The sequence below is a fragment of the Pleuronectes platessa genome, chromosome 11 (assembly GCF_947347685.1).
Source record: "Pleuronectes platessa chromosome 11, fPlePla1.1, whole genome shotgun sequence".
Classification (NCBI taxonomy): Eukaryota; Metazoa; Chordata; class Actinopteri; order Pleuronectiformes; family Pleuronectidae; genus Pleuronectes; species Pleuronectes platessa.
Window position 1 is genome coordinate 17,089,217 of NC_070636.1, and position 20,391 is coordinate 17,109,607.

A 20,391-nucleotide genomic window follows, 5' to 3' on the forward strand; every position below is an offset into this window, starting at 1 on the left:
AGGTCATTGTGAAAGCCCGATAGGTCTTTTAATTTACCGACATCAAAAAGGCAGATAAGCATTAGAGGTGGGGAAAATAGCTGCACTAGATATGTTCCCTCTTTCCTTTGTCTGCTATTGAATGATATCTGATTACTTAAGGTACTTTTCACTTTTCTCCCCAATGAGTGGATTTTGTGAAGGCATGCATTAAGGCACCCTATGAGAGGGGTCCTTACCTTAAACTAAAGATTCACCTCAAACAGACCCAACATGCTATTGACACAGGAGATACACACTAAGCTAAATCTTTTCTGGAATGTGGACCCGTATCTGGCAAACCCAGATTACTACATAATCTTTAGGAATGCAAATTACATGGAAAATAAACTTCTAATAAGTAACGTTTAACATGGTATGTTACTTTAAGTGTGTTGTCTAAGGCAGAAAAAACATTGCAACATAGTTAATGATCACGGTCTGCACTACAAAGCAGTTACACAACTTGTATGTGCAGCAGTGTTTGACAACATGGAGCACACTATTATAACATCAGAATATTTCTGCTACACTATATTTGTCCTCTACTTAACAAATACAAATCTGAATATTACAAAGAATCCTTACTCTTCATAGTTTAGAATGTCCCTTTGTAAATTCTAATTATTTTCTTATCCTTTGTCTGTCTGTATCCTGAATTTTCCAAAATATTTTTGGGAGATTCAAAGGAAGTTCTGTATCAACTGTTTCCATATGATTCAATCCAAAGTTTATTGAATTAAATCATTCTTGAGAACTTGTCTGTAAGAACTCTTTTTATTTTAAACTATAAGCTGCCCAGCACTAGTTCTCATCCTTTCATTGTGATTACTTTATTCATGAGATGCAGCAGTAATACAAATTTACAAAGTTATGATACATTGGATCACCTTCTTTTCAAAATATCAAGTGTTTCTAACATTAAACTTTTAGAGTCAATCTTCAAATCACTCCTAAATGTTGAAAAAATATATTCTTTATTTCCAGAACTTGTTTTCTTGGCTGATAATGTAACTATTTTTTGTCAGAAGCTTGGTCAAAAACTTACTTTCCCACTCAGCAAATTTCTGTTGTCAAGATTCTGCATCAACATTCTGGCTCTTTCTACTGACTTTACTTGAACTTTTGATTTGTGTTCTACTGCCGATGCTTTTCATTGAAGCCCGCTCTCTTTTGTCTGTCAAAGCCACCCTGCCCGTCATCGCAGACCCAGACTCCATCAGTCTCCTCGCTCTCCTCTCCGTGTCCGCCTTGTCCAGAATGTACTCCTGAAAACAAAGTCTTTGTAACGCAAAGTCTGGTGAATAACCAGTGGTTGATCAAAATGTAAATCTGAGTACATTACCTTCACCATGTCCATCTTTGTCGGTTCATTCATGTTCTCCAGAGGTCCATATGTTGGTAGATAACATTGCTCTGCAAGGTTGTGGACGGCCATAAGTAAGCTTCCCACTTCCTCAACCTGAGAGATAATGAACATTTATTAATATATCCATCTGAAACTTCTGTTAGTAAATTACCTGAGGTTGATCTCAGTTCATAATCCTTAGGGCGTACCTTCTCTGTGGACAGGCCTTGCACCATCAGCAGGTTCACCTCTGCCTGCTCGTTCTTCTCTTTAAGCATTTCTAACTCAGTCTGGAGTTCAGACAGTTCTTTGTTGGCCATCTGCAACAGCCACGGAAATATTGCTCAGGCATCGTGAATCGAAGAAATGCTGCGCTGGAAAATCTTAATGTGTTCTTCTGACCAGTTTCTTTATGCCGTGCTCCTGCTCCATGGTGTGCAGTCGTCGCTGGCCCTCCTCCACTTCCTCCTCCAGCCGCCCCAGATGGAGCATCAGCTGCTGGTTGGTGACGGACAGAGTCTTGTGACGTCGAATAATGGGCATAACCAAAGATTCAGACCCATTATCGACGTAAGCTGGAAAAGATTGCACATGACAGAGGTACACTCACAATTTGATATACTCATTGGGATTAATGGTACAAGTTCATGTAAGCATTCGACTTAGAATGTGCATAAAGATGGATGACATGACTGCTCCCCAAAGCATCTGGATCTCCACCTGGTGGCATTATACGTCTTTCATCTAGCCTCCTCCATGTTAGTGGATGGGACATGGACCAAATTAAAAAGTCATTCAAAGTCAAATAAAATTTCCTTTCTTCTAATCCCATCGATGTATGTCCAAGAGCAATTCTTTCCTATATGCTTGTTTAAATAAGTTATTTGAAGCCGTAAAAATGGGAGAAATGTCATGATCCATCCTCCTACTGAACAGATTCTCGCTCCAAATGTGTAAGTCGGCCATTCATATGTGGAATATTTGGCTTCATTTCTGGATGGTGGAAGGAAGTAGAGCGGCGTCGTCCATGTTTATATAATTTGAATATTTATATTACGCACAAAGAGCAATCAAATTCAGTTTTGAACTTACTGCTGGGAAGATATTCTAGTGTTTTCATCAAGTAGTCCTCATAGATTTTGTATTTTGTCGTTCTCTCTTTTAAAACTTGCTGTCTGTGAATTGAGATATGATAAGAGGTTAAAAACCACAATGGACCTAATGAGAAATATCCCCACATCAATGCCTGGTTTGAAGTTCTCACCTGGTGCGAAGTTGTTTCAGCTGCTTCGTTAGATCCTCTATTTCTCTCTGCTTCAAAATGTTCTGCTCCCGCGCAGCTTCATACTTCTTCAGCGATCTGCATCGCTTCACTTCATTTTCAGCCACAAACCTCTCAAACTTCATTGCCCTTTCTTTGGTCTGTGTGGAATTACAAATCCAAGAGCGCACCAGTATCAGATCAGTGTTGTTTTATTGTCAGGTAGGATCAGGGAGTGATATTTCCTCTGAACTCAAGTAGGTTGAGGAGCACACATTAAGGTTTCAGCTCACCTCCTGGAGTTTTAGGTCCAGTTCAGACTTCCTCTGTGACAAAGCCTCCACGCTCGTCCTGAACTCTTGCCGTTTGAGTGCAAGCAGCGCGTTCACCTCGTCCAACTCAGCCTGTTTCTTCAGAACCACCGTCTTTTGCAAAGTGTTCACTCCTGCCTCAAGGACTCGGCCGGGAACCTATGAATAAAACACAACCACATTTTACACTGACACTCTTCCACTGTGGTAAAATGAGCATGAAAACATAATTTAGGTTGGACTTTTTAAATAAGAATAAAAGGGGGGAGGTGGGAGAGAAAACAGAGATGATATTAAATAAAAGCAGGATAAAGTGATAAATCACATAAGAAACAAATATATGGAAAACATTTTCCCAATAATATGATAAAATAACTATAAAAAAATATATAATAAGAAAATAAATATTATTAAACCTACTGGTTGTTGAGTTTTATCCTATATGGTGCAAAATGTTAGTTTTTTATCCTGTCCAATTTTATCTTAACCTGCTATTTACATAAAATTGTATCTTCCTATTTTGTTTTATTGAAAAAACGACATTGCTATTTTGTAAAGGACTTTGTGTTTCATACTTTGTACGCATGAACTGGGCTGTATAAATAAAGTTTTATTTTATGTATTATTGTTATTATTATTATTGTATACTGTGAGCTAAATTGATCTTAAAGTCATTAAACACGGCTTGATTTGCTGTATTTTGTGCAGGTTGACAATAACCGATTTGATCCTTATTACACCCGTCTTACCTGTGTTACAACAGGAATGGGGTTGACATCTTTCTCCTCCACATGTCTGGGGGGGACATCACTGTCAGTAACAATGTCAGCACATGTATGAATGGGTTTTACAGAGACAGACATTTGCTCAGCAGCAGAACAGCGGCCATACCTGGTGTCGTCCGTCTGTGTCACAAACACGTTTCGTATTCTGTTTTCCACCTTGAGTTTCAAACGAGGATCTCTGTTGTCTAAGAAAGGAAGTGAAGAGGCCTCCATGTTCTCTTTTGTTTAAGTGGATTTACTGTCCAGGGAATCCTGATGAGGACACAGGTCCTGCAGTTTGTCCACGTCCTCGAGGACCGACGTCTGTTTCCCGGATGTGATCCTGGATTTGTGTGGCGGTTGCCTGGTAACCAGTGCGGAGACAACGGAGAATGCGCCAGGATCGTTTTCTGCCGTTGTCATGGCAACTGCCGGGGTGGCGGTCCTGAGCTCAGAAGAATGAATGAGCGTCATGGAATTGAGATGCTGAGGAGGAAGAGGAGGAAGAGGAGGAAGAGGAGGAAGAGGAGGGAGAGGAGGGAGAGGAGGAAGAGGAGGGAGAGGAGGAAGAGGAGCTCCCACTCCGTCCTGATCCCCGGGAACCCAGCGAGAGTCCCCGTGGTCAGAGGGAAGGAGGGTGAGACTTCAGTCCCATTAATCATTTCACTTTGACCAAGTGGAGTTAAATAAATAAAGAACCAATGATGTGGAGCATCCCAACTGATACAGACTGTGTTCAAACCACAATCTGAGGCTTCAACCATGATAACGCTTTTTTTATTGAGTATAAGATGACAGCTAATCCACGCCATACATATAAAGATAATTAAAAAAAATATAAACAACAGAATTTGACCTCATCCGAACTTAATGAAATGTATGAATGTGCAAGTGTTGCTCGTGGGTGATAGTTTATTAATTGGACACTGTTTTTCAATGAAAAGAGTGCGTGCTCTGGAAGTTTCAAGTTTGCACATCACACTTGTGTAAGTTCCATATTGAAGAATGATCGGTTTCCCCACTAGTTGTGAGGTCATAAAACCTTGCACGTGCATGCAAATCAGACATGATGTAACCAGAGAGAAGTGGGAGACTTTTTTTCTGCAAATACATCAGTGAACATGGTGGCTGTTAAACAAGGAAGTCTGGCTTCCTCCCACAGTCCAGAGACATACAGATTGGGGTCAGGTTGAAATTGACCATAGATGTGAATTTATGTGTAAATACTTGTTTGGGTTAGGGTTAGGGTTAACCCCCCCAATCCGATTAAATGGAAGCGATAACGAAAGTATGAATTAATTTACTGATTTTCACTACAGATAATTTGGCATGACTTATCATGGTACAACAGGTTTTACTGCATAGCTATTGTAGTTATAAGGCAGATATAACTGACAGGGCTTACTAATGCAGTTCCATGGTACAGAGCTGACTTTAACAGTATTGGTTACAGCCATGTCTTTCTTGCCATGACAAATGCTTATCCCAGCACCTTGACAAGAGCTTGCTGACCTTTTTGTATAGCATTACTTGTGATAAAAGTGTGTGTCAAATGTGGGGAGTCCACAGAAGTGTGGAAACAGCCTCAGAGTATAGTTCCTCCACCTGTACGTAGAAATGCTGAAGGACTCGTTCTTAAATGGAGGAAGTATTTTTCACAAACATTTCCAAAGAAGTGATTGTGAAACATGAATCCGCTGTCTTTGTTCTGTCTCGCTTTTAAAGCCCGCTGTCCCACTTCTCCATGTCACAGTAAGACCTGATGCTGTCATAGAGGTGGATCAACAGCATCTGTAAAGAAGCATCTGTGGATGAGAAGCAGACACATCGTCACATGGTGAGTCTGAAGCTTTAAAGATACTTTTCGAGACAGCAGCATGAGTGTGCTCCAGGAATAACTAATGTCATGGAGACCTTAATCTCTATACAGTCACATTAGGGGGACTTGGCTTCTTCATGGAGACAAAAATCAAGTCCACATAATGTAAACCATTAAAGGTTTAGGTTAAGGTTTTAGGTCAGGATTAGGCAATGTAATCAATGTGGTCATCTGAAGTCAACCAGACACTGAGTATGTGTGTGTGTGTGTGTGTGTGTGTTTGTGTGTGTGTGTGTGTGTGTGTGTGTGTGTGTGTGTGTGTGTGTGTGTGTGTGTGTGTGTGTGTGTGTGTGTGTGTGTTTGTGTGTGTCCACATAATAACTTGCTTAAAAAAATATAGTACATTTTGTTGTGCATAAACTTCAGTATCAAGGTTGAGCAAATAAAGTCTAACTGTAGCTGTGTTACTCTGATGTAAACTCACTGTAACAGTACACACAACTTTACATCAGTGTTGCCTCTGGAGCAGCAGAATCAAGTTCAATACCAAACACTGTTGAACATGCCCTTAAAAGGCATCTGTGCTCATGGTCGGAGCTGCAGCTCTCTGATGTCTGCTGGTGCAGGTTTTAGCTCTTTCAAATTGGCTTGGTCTTGAACTCATACAGTATGACTCCAAAGCATGTGTTTATTATGCTGCTTATGTTGAATTTATTATATTTTGTGTGAGGGCTTTGCACAGCAAAACTGAACCTGTTTTTACAGTTGCAGCTATTGTTGTCCTAACTTTGTTTTTCTTTGTTCCTTTAACTTGTGGATCACCAGCCTCATCCCTGCACGGCAGCTCACCGTTGGATGTTGGGTTCCTCAGGCTGGACAGCAGATCTTCTCCTGTGATGATTGCACTCAGCAGATCCACGTCTCTGTACCAGAGACTAAACAATGATATGAAAGAAAGACTGGCTCTCTGCTCCTTGAGTCTCGACACCGCAGCCAACACGTCAGTGAACTTTCTCAGGTGAGGAAAAGTGAAAGTTCAAAAGTATTTTATAAAGCTGTACTGGATCACATTATATTTTGTAAAAACAAATTTCCTTAAGAATTTGAATAACATTTTTGGATTTGTGTATTGATGTGAGGATTTATGCTAAATATATTAAAGGGGACATATTATGAAAATTCCACTTTTGTAGTGCTTCTACACGTTCTATCTGGCATGTCTACCGTCCCAAAAACTCTGGAAAAAAACAGCTCCTGCGATCTGTTGTGGTTCCTCTATGTCAGAAACTATACGCTAGAGTGCGTCGAATGGGAATACGAACAGAATTGACGTCACAGTCAGTCTACATGGCATAGCCCCCTCACCCCCGGAGGCGGAGATCTGGCGGAGGAGGAGACCGGGAATAAGTTACGAGCCCCAGTCCCCTCCTCAGCTCGGGGCGGCAGGTGTTAGCTGGGAAGCTAGCCGAGGGCGGACGCTAACCCGCCGGGGAGCGGGGTGATGTCCTCGGGCTGCTGGCTCCATGACAGCGGCTCACTTCTGGTGGACGTGTCGTTGTTTGTTTATGGGTAGCAGCAGCGAGCTAACGCTAGCTTCTTTGTGTGTGTGTCGTCCCGGTTGAAGCAGCAGGTATAAATAGAAAACAGCTGTTTGTGGGGAGCTGCCGGACGGGCCGGTGAGGGGACCGTGTCTCTGCCGCTGCGGCCAGTTAGATGGTTTACGGGTAGCAGCAGCGAGCTAACGCTAGCTTGCTGCTAGTTTGTTTTTAAAGTTGCAGAACTTTCTGGATTGGTTGCTTGTGCACGTGTTTACAGCAGTATTGCAGGGATTTATGGCACCCCACCCGGGAAGCATCGGACTGGGAGGTGGGGGGAGAGATCCCATTTCGGGTCCGGTGTGGAGAAACAATGCTCTCGGAGCCTAGCCCGAGTCGTAGCTTCTGTGTGTGTCGCCCCGGTAGAAGCTGCAGGTATAAATAGAAAACAGCTGTTTTTGTGGAGCTTTGTTAGAAAATAGCACCGGAACGTGTTCCAAGAGTTTATTGTCAAATGCACAACAATTACATTAAGCAGTTGCTGGCAATGAAATGATTGGGTCACAGGCTCTCTGATATATAAATGTATTAATTAATTGTTTTCACAAGGTTATAAAAAATCATGAGGAGGGATTAACATCGTTACTAGAGGTAAATAACATAAAATAAAATTCCATTGTTATTGTTTATTTAATGTCGACAAATGTGGGACGAGTTGTGGTTGTGGTACGATTTCTCTAACTTTACAAATAATAAACACACAAAGAAAACAACCAATCCCAAAAAACACCCGTTGCCTGCAGTGGCTTTTACTGTCTATTCCTGTAGGAGGCGCCACTGAAATGAATTCATGTACAAGACAGATCTGCTGCAGCTGTTTAAATTTCCGGTTTAAAAGCCACAGGTTGGCACTTAGTCTGTCAATCACAATCTGGAGGAGAATCTGCAGTTCACTGAATGTGATCTATACCGACAAAGTGGCAGAGCGGCACGGATTGGTTCGCATCTAATAATGTTAGATAAATTAAGCTTTTGAGCTCTGCATGCCTGGAGGTCATGAACATAGATAATTGTGTCATTGTGCCCATGTGACTTCGCCGGCACTAACCAGTGTCTGGTGATTTGCTCCCGTGCCTTAAAGAGACAGAAATCTTTGTGTTGGACCATTTTTCCAGGCAGAATGCAGCCAAATCAGGTTTTATGTTGCAGTGACAATGCTGTGAAGGGTTTATTTTGAAGGCCCACGAAAGACATCAGTTGATCACATTGGGTTTTGGCTATAGAAACTTAGTATATACAAATATTTTATCATCTCCACTCTTTAAACACAAATCAGATGTTGCAGTCATAGCTGCAGCTTCCATTGAGGACAACTTTTACAAGTTCAGCAGTATTATCAAATGTTCTTACTCTGTTTTATTTATCTATACATGAGGATGTGTGTCAGAGTTAAGGCTTATCAAGGCTCAACGTTAGATACGTACTGTTTATGGAAACAGACAGAGCCTTCCATCGATAGACTGTATCAATTTCGTCCTTATTGATGCGCGTTTTTCTGAAACAACCGAAACAGCGCAGTACCACTGAAAAGTGTAGGGGGACAACAGTTCAAGCGAGATGAAATTAAGACACTAGGACGATATTTCTACATTGGCTGAAGTTTTTAAGGAGACTTAGTTGGAAAGAAACTAGAGGGGTAGTTACATGTTAAGCTACATTGCGTGGGAACAGACATTTCAATTTGACACAAAGAAAAGCCAACATTTTATCAGTGAAAAATACATTTATCTTATTTTAACCACCTCAAGATATTTGCTTAGGGGGAAAATCCCCCATAGGGTAATTGTTGAATGATGAAATTAAATCAAAGAAATTATAGATAGATAATTTTTTTTATTTTGATGGTCAGACAAAAATATCATGGGAGGGTGGCAGTGAGGAAACCTGGATGGGCATAGCCAATATTTTATAAATATGTTATACACATATATAAGAACATTTTGAAAATGAGTGATCAATAAGTTTTACCAACATTTTTATTGGCTAATTAAAACATTTCTTAGAAGGATGGGCAGTGGGGGAATTTAACATCAGTACTTATAAAACCCTGGTTACGGCCCTGCTTACAGTTCTTGGAGCTAAGGGGTTTCTTGATAAAAAAGAAGTCCCAGTGATGCGTTCAAGTGACCTAAAGCAGCCATTATAGCCCTTGCATTATGTTGTTCTCTCGCATTGTGTTTATTCCTCCAAATCCCCAAGTAGGATTACTGCGTTTTAATTCCCGGTTGTCTCTTTTGGAAACCAGTCAATTAAGGCTCCATACGACAAAGACAGACATCTCGGCTCTGCCCACACACTATCTCTCCAGGGCTGTTTGGCGCTGCTGGCCTTATCTCTGGAGGTCCGAGTCTCATGACATATAAGGATGCAGCTGTCACTGACAACAACGGTCCCAAAATAATCCGAGGGCGCACAGCTGAGCCCCCGAGCAGCCCCGTGCCGCACGCTGCTCCGCTGCGCACCGCCGCGCTGTGCGGGGAACACCGACACCGTAATGACGAAATTCTGCTATTCTGAATACTTAAGTCAGTTCCGTAACGCTGGAGGGAAATGTAATAATGTGCGGCCGCGTGAGCGAGCAGACGGAGGGAGAGGAGACAGTCCGAGCCACGCGTCGCCAGAGCCGGAGTGAGTCTCTTCCTTTGTTGTGGGCTTCTGGTGCGTGCGTGCGTGTGTGTGTGTGTGCGTATATGTGTCTGTGTTTACGTGTTCCTGATTATTCTAATGATTACATCCTCCTCATTTTTGATTAAATAAAACCCAAAACATCAAGATAAGCATCTCCATAGACACCATCCCTCAAATTGTCTTTACGTCCGTCTTGAAACACACTCAGTTGCATTGAACTGGTTTAATTTCCCCATCTCTTCTTTGAAGGGATGTTGACCCGGTGGTCTGTGCCATCCGGAGAGGGGACGTGGAGGTCGTTCAGGACCTGGCATCATCCGCCCCTCACTGCCTGCTGAAGGAGAACAAAGATGGCTGGATACCTATGCATGATGCTGCCTACTGTGGACAGGCTGGGTGTCTGAAGACCCTACTGAGGGGTAGGACACTGAAAGAATCATACACCCCCTCCCCCCTACTTGGCCATAATTATACAGTGGCATAATCTAGGAATTATTAAATGAGGAGCCATAAAGGGGCCACAATTAACACAGAGGGGCCAATTATATGTCCAACATCCATGTGACATTCCTGATTCAGTAGATGCACATTAAAGTCATTCCTTGTTTACTGTTAGCCATATGGCTTTGAGCAGATCCACGGATCATTGAACATATTTTGAAGATTGCTCCTTGTTCAGCACAAATGTTTTTCTAAGGAGCTTAGAAAATCGAAATTCTTAACGTATTTTCAAATTTGTATTGTCAGTAAGTGACTAATTTACTATTAAAAAGACTACTGACAAGACAGGGGCACTTCGGAGGCCAATCAGATGTCAGTTGGGGCCAGTTCCCCCCTGGATCCACCCCCCTGATTTGCTCTTACTGTCCCAATGTAGGAAGTTTGTTTGCACTTTCTCAAAATGCTAAGCAAGTCACTGTCCTGCTTGTCTAATATGTACTGTGTTTTGTTTTTGTTCCAGTTCATCCAGGCTCAGTAGACAAACGCACCTTACAAGAGCAGACGGCCCTGCTGCTCGCCGTGTCCTGTGAACATTTGTCATGTGTGCGGTGCCTTCTGGAGGCGGGCGCTGACCCCGACATCAGCAGCAAGAACAAAGAGACCCCTTTGTACAAAGGTACAGCTGTGAAACTAATTGTACACAACAGGAGTATTTAGAAAAAAAGTCTGCCATGATGTTGGTAGAAACAACCCTGTGTCTTGTTTGCCTCTGTAGCCTGTGAGTTGGAGAACGTGGACATGGTGAGCCTCCTTCTGACTTACGGGGCCACTGTGAACCAGCGGTGTGGTCAGGGCTGGACCGCCCTCCACGAGGCTGTGTCCAGGAACAACACAGAGATCTGTGAGATACTAATAAGAGCTGGGGCTGCAATCAATCCTCCCAACACCTACAGCATCACACCGCTCACTGTAGCAGCTCAGCAAGGACAGATGAGGGCACTGTGTTACCTGATTGGAAAAGGTTCTTCTTTTCCACTGAAATAATCCCACTTTTACCACATCCTTGACCCCTGTTGAAAGGTTGTAAAAGGATGAATGCTTCTCTCTAGGTGCAGATGTGAACATGCAGACGTGTGATGGCGTCACAGCCCTGCACGAGGCCAGTAAAAACGGACACAAGGAAATCGTAGCAGTGCTCTTGACTAAAAACGCAGACGCCAACAAACCCACTAATTCTGGACTGCTGCCTCTGCATGTAGCTGCTCAGTATGGACACCCCGAGTAAGTTGAGTTAAAAGAAAACACAAGTCAAAGGGTAACATTTGAATAGAAGCTACAAGGTTTGTGTTATTGTGTAGGCTACACTATTTTAAACACTAGTTGTGGAAAATCCTTAAGTATTTAAGTGTCTTTATTAACATTCTCACTTTTGTGCTCAGGATTGTGTCCCTGCTGGTGTCAGTGACGAGTCGAGCCAGGCTGCGGCACAGTTGGATCAGTCCCCTCCACCTAGCAGCCGAGCACAACAGACACACTGTGGCAGCTGTCCTTCTGAAGACAGGTGCGGATGTAAACGCCACACTGGCCCCCAGTCACTCCACCCAGTACGCTGACGGACGTGCAACAGCCCTCTACTTCGCTATTGCCAACGGCGGCGGCAAGACAGCAGAGGTGCTGCTGAACGCCGGCGCCAGCGTGAGCCTTGACCCACTGAGTCCTCTGCTGATGGCCGTCCGTCAGGGCTGTGTCAGCACAGTGTCTTTGCTGCTGGACAGAGGGGCTGACCTCAATGCCAGGCTCCTGTCTTATGCTACCACCTTCCCTGCTGTTATCGCGCTCTGCATGAACAATCTGCCTCTGCTCAAATGCCTCTTGGACAATGGCTGCCAGGCCCTCTCTTGTTTTACCTGCACATACGGCAGTGCCCCTCACCCGGCTACAGGAGAATCCCACCTAAGAACTGTTGGCAGCAACGGATATGTTTTACAGAATGACAATATGCCTCCTTTTAATTGCTGCGAGGGAACAGAAAGAGCAAGAGAGGTGTGAAAAATAAGCAAATGGTTTCATGCAGCTTACAATACTGAACCGTGTGTGTTCTGAAAGTGATTAATCACTTGTTTTTCTCTTCTTCAGTTCTGTGAGTGGATCTCAACACCAGCTATGTGTAAATGGGCCGGACCCATCATAGATTTGCTGCTGGAGCATGTTGGTCCGGTTCAGCTGTGCAGCAGGCTCACTGAACTACTGGACAGCCGAGAGGAATGGCTCGCTGTGAAGAGGAAGTCATGTGAGTATCAGATCAGATCAATCACTTCCTCTTCCTTTATGCAAACATCACAGCCTTCCTCTTACAGTTCATGTGGCGTTCAAATAGCAGGTGACATATTCGTCTTCATCCTTTTTTTTTCTTCTGCAGTGTCTCCTCGTCCGCTGCTGCACCTCTGCAGATTAAAGATTCGGACACAAATGGGGAGAGACAGGCTGAACTCTCTCACAAGTTTACCTCTGCCAGACAGAGTGATCCGATACCTGAGTCTTGCTGACTGACTTTAAAGGTGAATTTCAAGCAACATATGCATCAGAGACGTGGCTATATTTATCTTTGTGTGGTTCTTTTTTTAGTTGCGTCTGATGTCTTGAATCTGTACATGGTCCTCTCAAGGCAATTCTCTATGTGTAAAATATCTATTTATAGCACATTTAATGTGACAATAAATGTCTTTAATCTCGAAGTTGTTGTTTTTTTCCCAGAAACCTTCAGTGAAAGGTAAAAATGATCTGATGCCCAAGGGGTTTCTTCAGGGGAAGTTGAATCATTTATTTAAAAATAAAAGTCACGGTTTCAAATGTGCCTATATCAGACACGACTTTGACAAACAAAAAAAGAAATCTACGTCCCACATTCTATTCTCAAAGTTGAAAGAGGAAACTAAAACAGGATGCGTTCATTCATTTGCATGGCTTCTTCCTACTTTAAAAAAGAACAGTCAGCATCTGCAGAAACCTAAAAGTAGAAACCTTTGTTTAACTTACTGTCAAATTTCAGAGACTTGTGTGGTGTCACGAGAAAATGAAGCTGATTAACTCATTCTGCAGAGAAGTGCAATTTAGTCCTTTAGATTTAAGCAATCAAAATAAATGAAGAAATCCAATAAGTGCTTGAGGAAAGAGTCTTCTGATCAAATACTGAAAATGGAAGCGGCTGTGTGAAGCACACAGTAACAAGAAGTAGTCATATTTACATTTGTCTGTGTGTGGGTTCATTAGTAGAGGAATTAAATGAATCCAAACACACTGAAGATGGGAGACTGGACGGTGGGTTTGGTGGGAATGGGTTTGACCACGACATGTGTGTGAAGCTTCTGTCCATAAGGATGCTCTGGTGTCTCTGTCCCTGCTGCCTTGCTCCACAGTCCCAGGGGCGGGTGGGGGACAACGATGTGACTATGGAGGACCTGGTGTCCGTGGTACTGGAAAGGGCAGCAGCCGCACACGCTCACGCAGTGGTGAGAGCTCAGGTCCAGTTTGAGCGGCTCTTTGTCCGCAGAGCTGCGCCGGCCGGACGCAGGCAGCGCGGCCTTATTTGCGTCCTCACCACAACTCCTCTTCCGCTTCTCGTGGTCCCCGCCCTCAGACGCACCTGCAGGGCCTCTTTTCAATGAGCGCTCCTTTTTAGCTGGGGTCAACTTGGGTTCCTCCCAAAACGAAGCCGGGAGCTGGCGCTTCCTCATGGGCACCTGCACCGCGCTCCCAGCATTCTCCACGTCCTGCGCATCCGACCTGACCTTGTCTGCGCCCTTTACGCTCTGCTGCGCAGTCCCCGCAGCCGGTCTGCCGTACGCGTATTCCGCAGGCCTGTGCGTGTGGCACCTTGGCACCCTGGAGTACCTCTGGGAGAAGCGCTTCAGCTGCTTCTGCAGATATTTCCTGTGGTCCACGGATCGTCTGCACGGAGCTGACTTGTCCAGAGCTGCCTTGATGTCACTCGATGCCAAATTTACGAAATTCAGCAGCGTTTTCACCTCACTGTCTGCGTTTGCCATGTTGACTCCAAATCAGTCCATGTTAGAGCTTGTGGTTCACCATCAGCATCTAAAGAGAAAAATACATTTAAAAAAAGGATTCAAGTTAAGAATTTAGCAAAACCTTAACTGAAGGTGATGCGAATCTTCTTTACGCACCACTGGTGGATGAATCTTTACGCACCACTTGTGGATGAATCCAGCCTCGAAGGCGCAGCCCGGGCGCAGACTGTTCTCCACACTGCAGTTGGAGCACTTCAACAAGTTGAATGAATATAAACTCCTTGTAGTTATGGTGCTTTCCTTGAACCAATCAGCGACCCCAGGCCCCTCACAATGCACCCCAATCAGCCTCCAAGCGCCCCGGTATCGAATTCTTCACCATTGCAAATTGTTGTCATGGAGATCTCTAAAAAAAGAAAAGAAAAAAGAAGCCGCCGCTGAGGGGATGCGATATTTCTCCTTGACGGTGAATTTCTGCGCGCTGAGCCAAGCATCTCTTACACACGGAGTGCGCATGAATACAAAATTACTAACTCTGCCGAAAAAAATGCGTAAAATCCAACTCTACTCTCAAGCTCTTTTTAAAGTACACATTTGAACATAGATGGAGCAACACAGAGAGTGATGTCAGCTGAAGGACTTAGTGAGGGTGGGTCGGGGGGGGGGGGGGGGGGATCTAAAGAGTGCATAACCATGGAAAGGGGGCTTGAACGCTGAAGAATCTTGTCTTTCTGTTTGCCCCCTCAATCGAGCGACACAAAGGCTGAATTACTCATTCAAACCTCGCGGGACAAAGGGGAAGGAGCTGGATAGCACTCCTGCATTTGTAGTCAAACATTTAGAGACTTAAATCGAGTCGTCATGAAGGAGAAAGAGTCGGACAAAGCCCATAGAATTGCCATCAGCAAACATTTTCCTGTGTCATATTATGGGGGTCTCCATGGCTCCCTCTGGCCCGCGGACAATGGCACAAGTTTGCACACTCGAATACTGTCACCCTGCCAACGGCAACAAGGGCCCAAAACAGGACAATCCCCAAAGAGAAAGCACGGGCTCTGCAGGGAAGGTTGCAATGGAGGCGGAGGAAGAGGAAGAGGGGAGTTGTGAAATGCTAATTGAGCTTCATCCCCTTATTGAAGTGAGGGGATACAAAAAAATTGAGAGTACCTTTCCTCCCATTGAAGCCCAGCAGCAGCAGTGGAGTGAGACGTGGAGGAAGCTGTTTGTCTGGGGAGCAACACTTGTCCTCAAAGAATATACCGTGAACCGTTGATTCCCTCCTGCACCAGGACACTGAACTTTCTTGAAAAAAAAAAGAAAGAGTCTGCAGTCTATATGAAGGCTACAGGCCATTTACTTGTAGTGAAGTGCAGCCTCCGTGATTGATTGCCTCATTCAGTCCGTTTGGGGTTGTCTGAGGAGAGCCCTGCAGGTCTATATGTGTGTGTGTGTGCTCTGGCCGCTCTATCTTTTAAGGCAGTGCATCACTCTTGTTCTGGAGAGGCGAAAGGGACCCCATTGTCCTGCTCTCTTCTTCTTCCCTTCACCTCTCTGTTCGGCTGAAAAGGCCAATTAACAATGGGGCTCTCCCTCCCCTGGCCTGTCACCCCTACTCCTGTGCTTTTGAAGTGAGGGAGAATGAGAGGAGGGAGAAAGAGGAAGCACATAAAGGCGTCCGTAAATCCCACAGTGCATCGCTGTCCTTTTGCCAGGACAGGTGGATGCATGGGACATTTGCATTTCAGCTGTATGGTGGGTTGAGCTGAGCCATCTATAAATTGACCGATACACTTTAATCTAGCTTGGGGGGGGGGGGCTCATTGGAGTCGTCCTACATGCTCAATCCACAGACATGTAGACAAACTGTACCATCAAACACATTATAGTCTTACTGTAACTGTTGCACATGTGCACCAAAGATATACATTTAAAGTACCAGTGTGTAGGATTTAGTGGCATCTAGTGGCGATGTTGCAGATTGCAACCATCTGATTACTTCTGGTCAGAGATTGGAAAACCATCATCACCATCATCACCATCATTGTGGCACATCTCTCTTGGTCACCTGGCTGCTCTATAGGATCGTTTTTGTCCAGGCTACTTTATGAGGTGGAGGACCATGACTTGAAATGGGGACTGTAGCACTTTTATATGTCAGGAACTTAAGGTTTTTCAAGCTCAGAAAAGAGTTTTGTTCTATAGCTGTAAACATCTAAACATGTGATGCAACACTGTTTTAAATATGCATGTGTATATGTATTTATATATATATTTATACATATGCATCTCCGCAGTGCCGGGCAGACTCCACTTGAAAAAATGTTGCTACCAGGAAGTGTTTGGGTGTCTGGTGATGTTACAAAGTACCAGACTATCATTCCTCCCTGTGTTTGGATACTGTAGACAAAATCTATTTAGCAGCGGCCCAGTGGGGCTCTGTAGTGTAAAAGAAATCTGACTCTGTCTGGGCTGTCTCTCCAGCAGAAGCTCTCCATGACACATCCATTAGTGGAACTATCTATTGTAAGTATGGGCACTTTTTTCTGTGCCCTGTATCAGTTCTTTGCTCCAAAATAGCCACAACAAGATAAGATATGAGTGTATTGATGCTCCGGGGCGGGGACAGTCAGTATTACAGCAGCACAAGAGACAGACCAGATGAGGATACACGGAAGATAAACCAGAGCAAGGGAAATAAAAAATATGGAGAGCTATAACCATACATCAAATTAGATAAAAGCCATATACAGTGCACCGATCCATGAAGATAACAGCTCTCTAGGGCAAAGTGAAATGGAACAAAGAAATAAATGGGGTAATAACAGGGGGTGGTTTAAGATTTTATGTGTGTAGCATTACATACGTCTACAGATTTCTAGGAGAAGGAGGGCGTTAGTTTGAAATCACACATCACAAACAAACCTCTACTCAACAGCAGTGTTGATGGAGATATTGAGGGCTCATTAGAGCTAATTAATCCCACGTCTTCTGGCTATGGCAAAAAAAGCTATGTATGGACCCAACTGTGGTAATAAATACACACTCAGCAGTCAGTTTATACACCTATAAAATATATGGCAATTCAGCAGAGCAACTCTGCCATTAATTTTCTTGTTTTGCTCCTCCCTATTTACATACATGAGGAGGAAGAACATTAGAAACACCTCTGAGTACAACACAGTCCAGGACATCACCATCTTCTACGACTACAACCTCGACGACAACCTCTAAAACTTGTGACCTCAGCAGACTTTATGGCAGAACCGTTGTGTTGGATTGTAATAGACTGTGTGGGTGTGTCACATAAAGTGGCCAGATAGTGTAAAAGTGATGGAAAATCCTCCGCAGAACTCTCCCAGTAATTGGGAGCAATGGATCATCTTCACTCCGAACACACTGTGTTATCTGGATCTGGATGAATCGAAGGACAATAGGGACACAAAGACATCAGAGGGAGAAATGTATTCCTTATTTGGCTCCTGTATTATTTGTTGACGTTTGGTGAAGTATGAAATCATGTCAACATATCATAAGCTAAAAGCTGTACATGTTTAAAAGAAGTAGGAAGATAGTACTGTGAGAATGCAGTGTGGAGATTTAATTTGATATCATTCTTATTCTTATTCTTGTTCTTGTTCTTGTTCTTATTCTTATTCTTATTCTTGGTCTTGGTCTTGGTCTTGGTCTTGGTCTTGTTCTTATTCTTGTTCTTATTCTTGTGTTTTATGTGACTTTGTGTAGCAAAAACAACTTCATCCAATACTGTCCGTGCTATTTTCAGTATTTTTTTATTTTATTTAATGACTGAACACAAAATTGTGCTTATTAATTTATAATGAGCCATTGATCTGTGATACATTTACATGGAACCTCTCAATGTCATGTGTTGCCAGACTTTCCCACTAGATGGCAATCTACCTCCACAGTGATAAAAAACAACTGGCCTGTTCCAATAAAGGAGATGAACAGATGAAGATAGATGCAGCTCAGTCATTTTCTAAGAACACTAATACTCCATGCTTGACGTGAGCTTTTAAAATCTCCTTCTGCTCGATGCCAGTCATTTGTTTTGGCTCCTGTTGGCTTACAGAGACACTGTTGATTATTCTCGGCAAAAATAATCACACTGAAAGACCTCAGTAATTTTATTAAGAGCTTTTCTTATCTGACTTTAAAAGGGGCCGTGATGTATGTTGTGGCAGACTGCTGCTTGTTGGAATGAGTTGAGGCAGCAGGAAGTAACCTGGAGGATGTAGTGCTCTCCTCTTGTCAGATAATCAATACTGGGACAGACTGTAGGAGCGGATGGACGAGCTGAACCGCTGGGCCCACTATATATATATTCCAAACCCAGGCTTGTTGTGTGCATCAGAAACTCAGGAATAAAAACAAACTCTGCATTCTACTGTATATGTGCAAATGCAGTTTAACAGCAGCTGTGGATTTTCCACTCTAAAAGTCATCCACGGCTCTTGTGTGCATGAGCTCACCCGCTTACTGTCTGTGAAGAGCTTTTTGATAGGCAAGAGATGTGATAAACGCTCGGCAGCAAGGAAAAGGCTGTGGGGCTCGATGCTGAATCCATTGATCTTAATCCAAAATTGTTTGACTAGTCGGCCGAGATGCTCTTTGTGTTATTTGGACTAAGCAAGCTGTGACACAATTGGCTCTCACCTCTCGAGGAAGATTTGGAGCACATATGGATGTGGGGTTTGTGAAACATGAATACAAGCTGAGCAGAAAGGAGAGAAGAGGAGAAACTGTCCTGCAGAACTGACATTTGAGGTTTAAGGCTTGAAACCCCCTGTTCAAGTCCTTCAAACAAGATCGCCCAGTGACAGAGAGTGCTCCGGAACAAAGATGTCCACGATAAGGAAGGAGAGAGGTTTCCAATTGTGTTTAAACTGCAGATTGATTTTTATCCATTTGGACAATAAAATGGCAAAAAACTGTCCAAATGGATAATCACAAGTTTCCAAAGCTCACGACGATGTCTCTAAATGTCCTGTTTTGTCCAATAAACAACAAAAGACCCGATGACCATTACTATGATTAAGTGAAAAGAAGCAGATCCTCACAATTGACAGGCTGGATCTGACGACAGGCTGGATGTTTCGACTCTTCTTTGGAAATTTTAGATAAGCAGTCGTGAATAGAAAAATCACTTGGCTGTTGCAGCTTTAAAGCTGTGATCTACCATTTGGACTGAAATCATTTCTTTCTTGAAAAATGAGGAGGAAAAATCCTGCAACATGTCTCTTGGGATTATACCAGACTATAGTGAAATGTCAGAACTCCAGAGATTATGGTGCCGCTTAGCTTTGTTAACAGGGTGTAGGATAACCCTGCGCCACTGGAAGTCTGCAACTTTATCCACTTTTAAGGAGTGGATAGTGGTATTAAGTGCAATGGTAAGCTATGAGATGGACTCACAGTGGCTGGAAGAGAAGGTCTTTTTGATAGAGTTTGGGGCCCAGTCCTTGCCTGAACGATGAGAGATCGACGCCACTTGTTCTTGCAAAAGTTATATTTGGATCAGGTATCCAATGTTACTCTGTAGAATTATAGGGGGTTGATGATGTTTTTCATTTGTTTTGTTCTGTTTAGTTGTTTTATTGTGTTTTGTCTTTTCATATTTTATTTGGGTTATCTGGCCAGACGTGGACCTTGTTGCTGGACTTCAGACTTTTTTCTGTTAACGTTGTTTGAAAACAACCTCTATCATAGACACACATTGTCATTTACATAACTGTGGGACAAGGAAACTGTGATTTAAATGTAAATGTTTGACTGAAAACTGTGCTCCACTAAATCAGCACTACGACTATAGTAAGTGGGATATTTTTTTTATAAATGTGGTAACGTCAAATAACAGATACAGATTGCAAATATTATAAAACATACAAATGTTCTTCTCGGTGCTAATCATTGACACCAGAAGATGAGATCTGATTCCCTCTGACAGTGTTTAACTAAACCCCAGTAAACTGTGCCTGTCAGGTTGGCTCTCTAGTACGATGGCTGTGAGCTGTGGGGTAATTTCATAACTGTGCCGAGTGAGGACCACCAACAACATTATGCAACTCTGCTCTTAAAAAACTACCCGTCGCAGCCACACTCTTTACCCTCTGGCCTACTCAGCATCTCCTCCCATGAACTATATCAGCATGGTAATATA

The 20,391-nt window shown here is 43.3% G+C and overlaps 3 protein-coding genes across 3 annotated transcripts; 1 reads left to right on the forward strand and 2 right to left on the reverse strand.

Annotated features, from left to right (window-relative positions):
- Window positions 1–1,091: 1,091 nt before the first annotated feature.
- Window positions 1,092–3,936, reverse strand: si:ch1073-416d2.4 (coiled-coil domain-containing protein 42 homolog). The gene is made up of 9 exons (XM_053434920.1): window positions 3,830–3,936; window positions 3,688–3,733; window positions 2,921–3,097; window positions 2,631–2,788; window positions 2,459–2,541; window positions 1,769–1,941; window positions 1,576–1,686; window positions 1,364–1,480; window positions 1,092–1,286 (listed from the first exon to the last, which is right to left on the reverse strand). Exons 1-9 carry the CDS (start codon window positions 3,934–3,936, stop codon window positions 1,092–1,094), a joined length of 1,167 nt encoding a protein of 388 aa, XP_053290895.1.
- A 1,452-nt stretch (window positions 3,937–5,388) lies between these two features.
- LOC128451553 (ankyrin repeat and SOCS box protein 2) lies at window positions 5,389–12,920 on the forward strand. The gene is made up of 9 exons (XM_053435419.1): window positions 5,389–5,539; window positions 6,347–6,539; window positions 9,994–10,163; window positions 10,706–10,861; window positions 10,961–11,206; window positions 11,295–11,466; window positions 11,625–12,228; window positions 12,322–12,475; window positions 12,605–12,920. Exons 2-9 carry the CDS (start codon window positions 6,418–6,420, stop codon window positions 12,733–12,735), a joined length of 1,755 nt encoding a protein of 584 aa, XP_053291394.1. The 5' UTR covers window positions 5,389–5,539; window positions 6,347–6,417; the 3' UTR covers window positions 12,736–12,920.
- Window positions 12,921–13,463: 543 nt separating this feature from the next.
- Window positions 13,464–14,231, reverse strand: LOC128451554 (protein FAM181A-like). Its single transcript, XM_053435420.1, has one exon. It carries the CDS (start codon window positions 14,229–14,231, stop codon window positions 13,464–13,466), a length of 768 nt encoding a protein of 255 aa, XP_053291395.1.
- Between the last annotated feature and the right edge of the window lie 6,160 nt (window positions 14,232–20,391).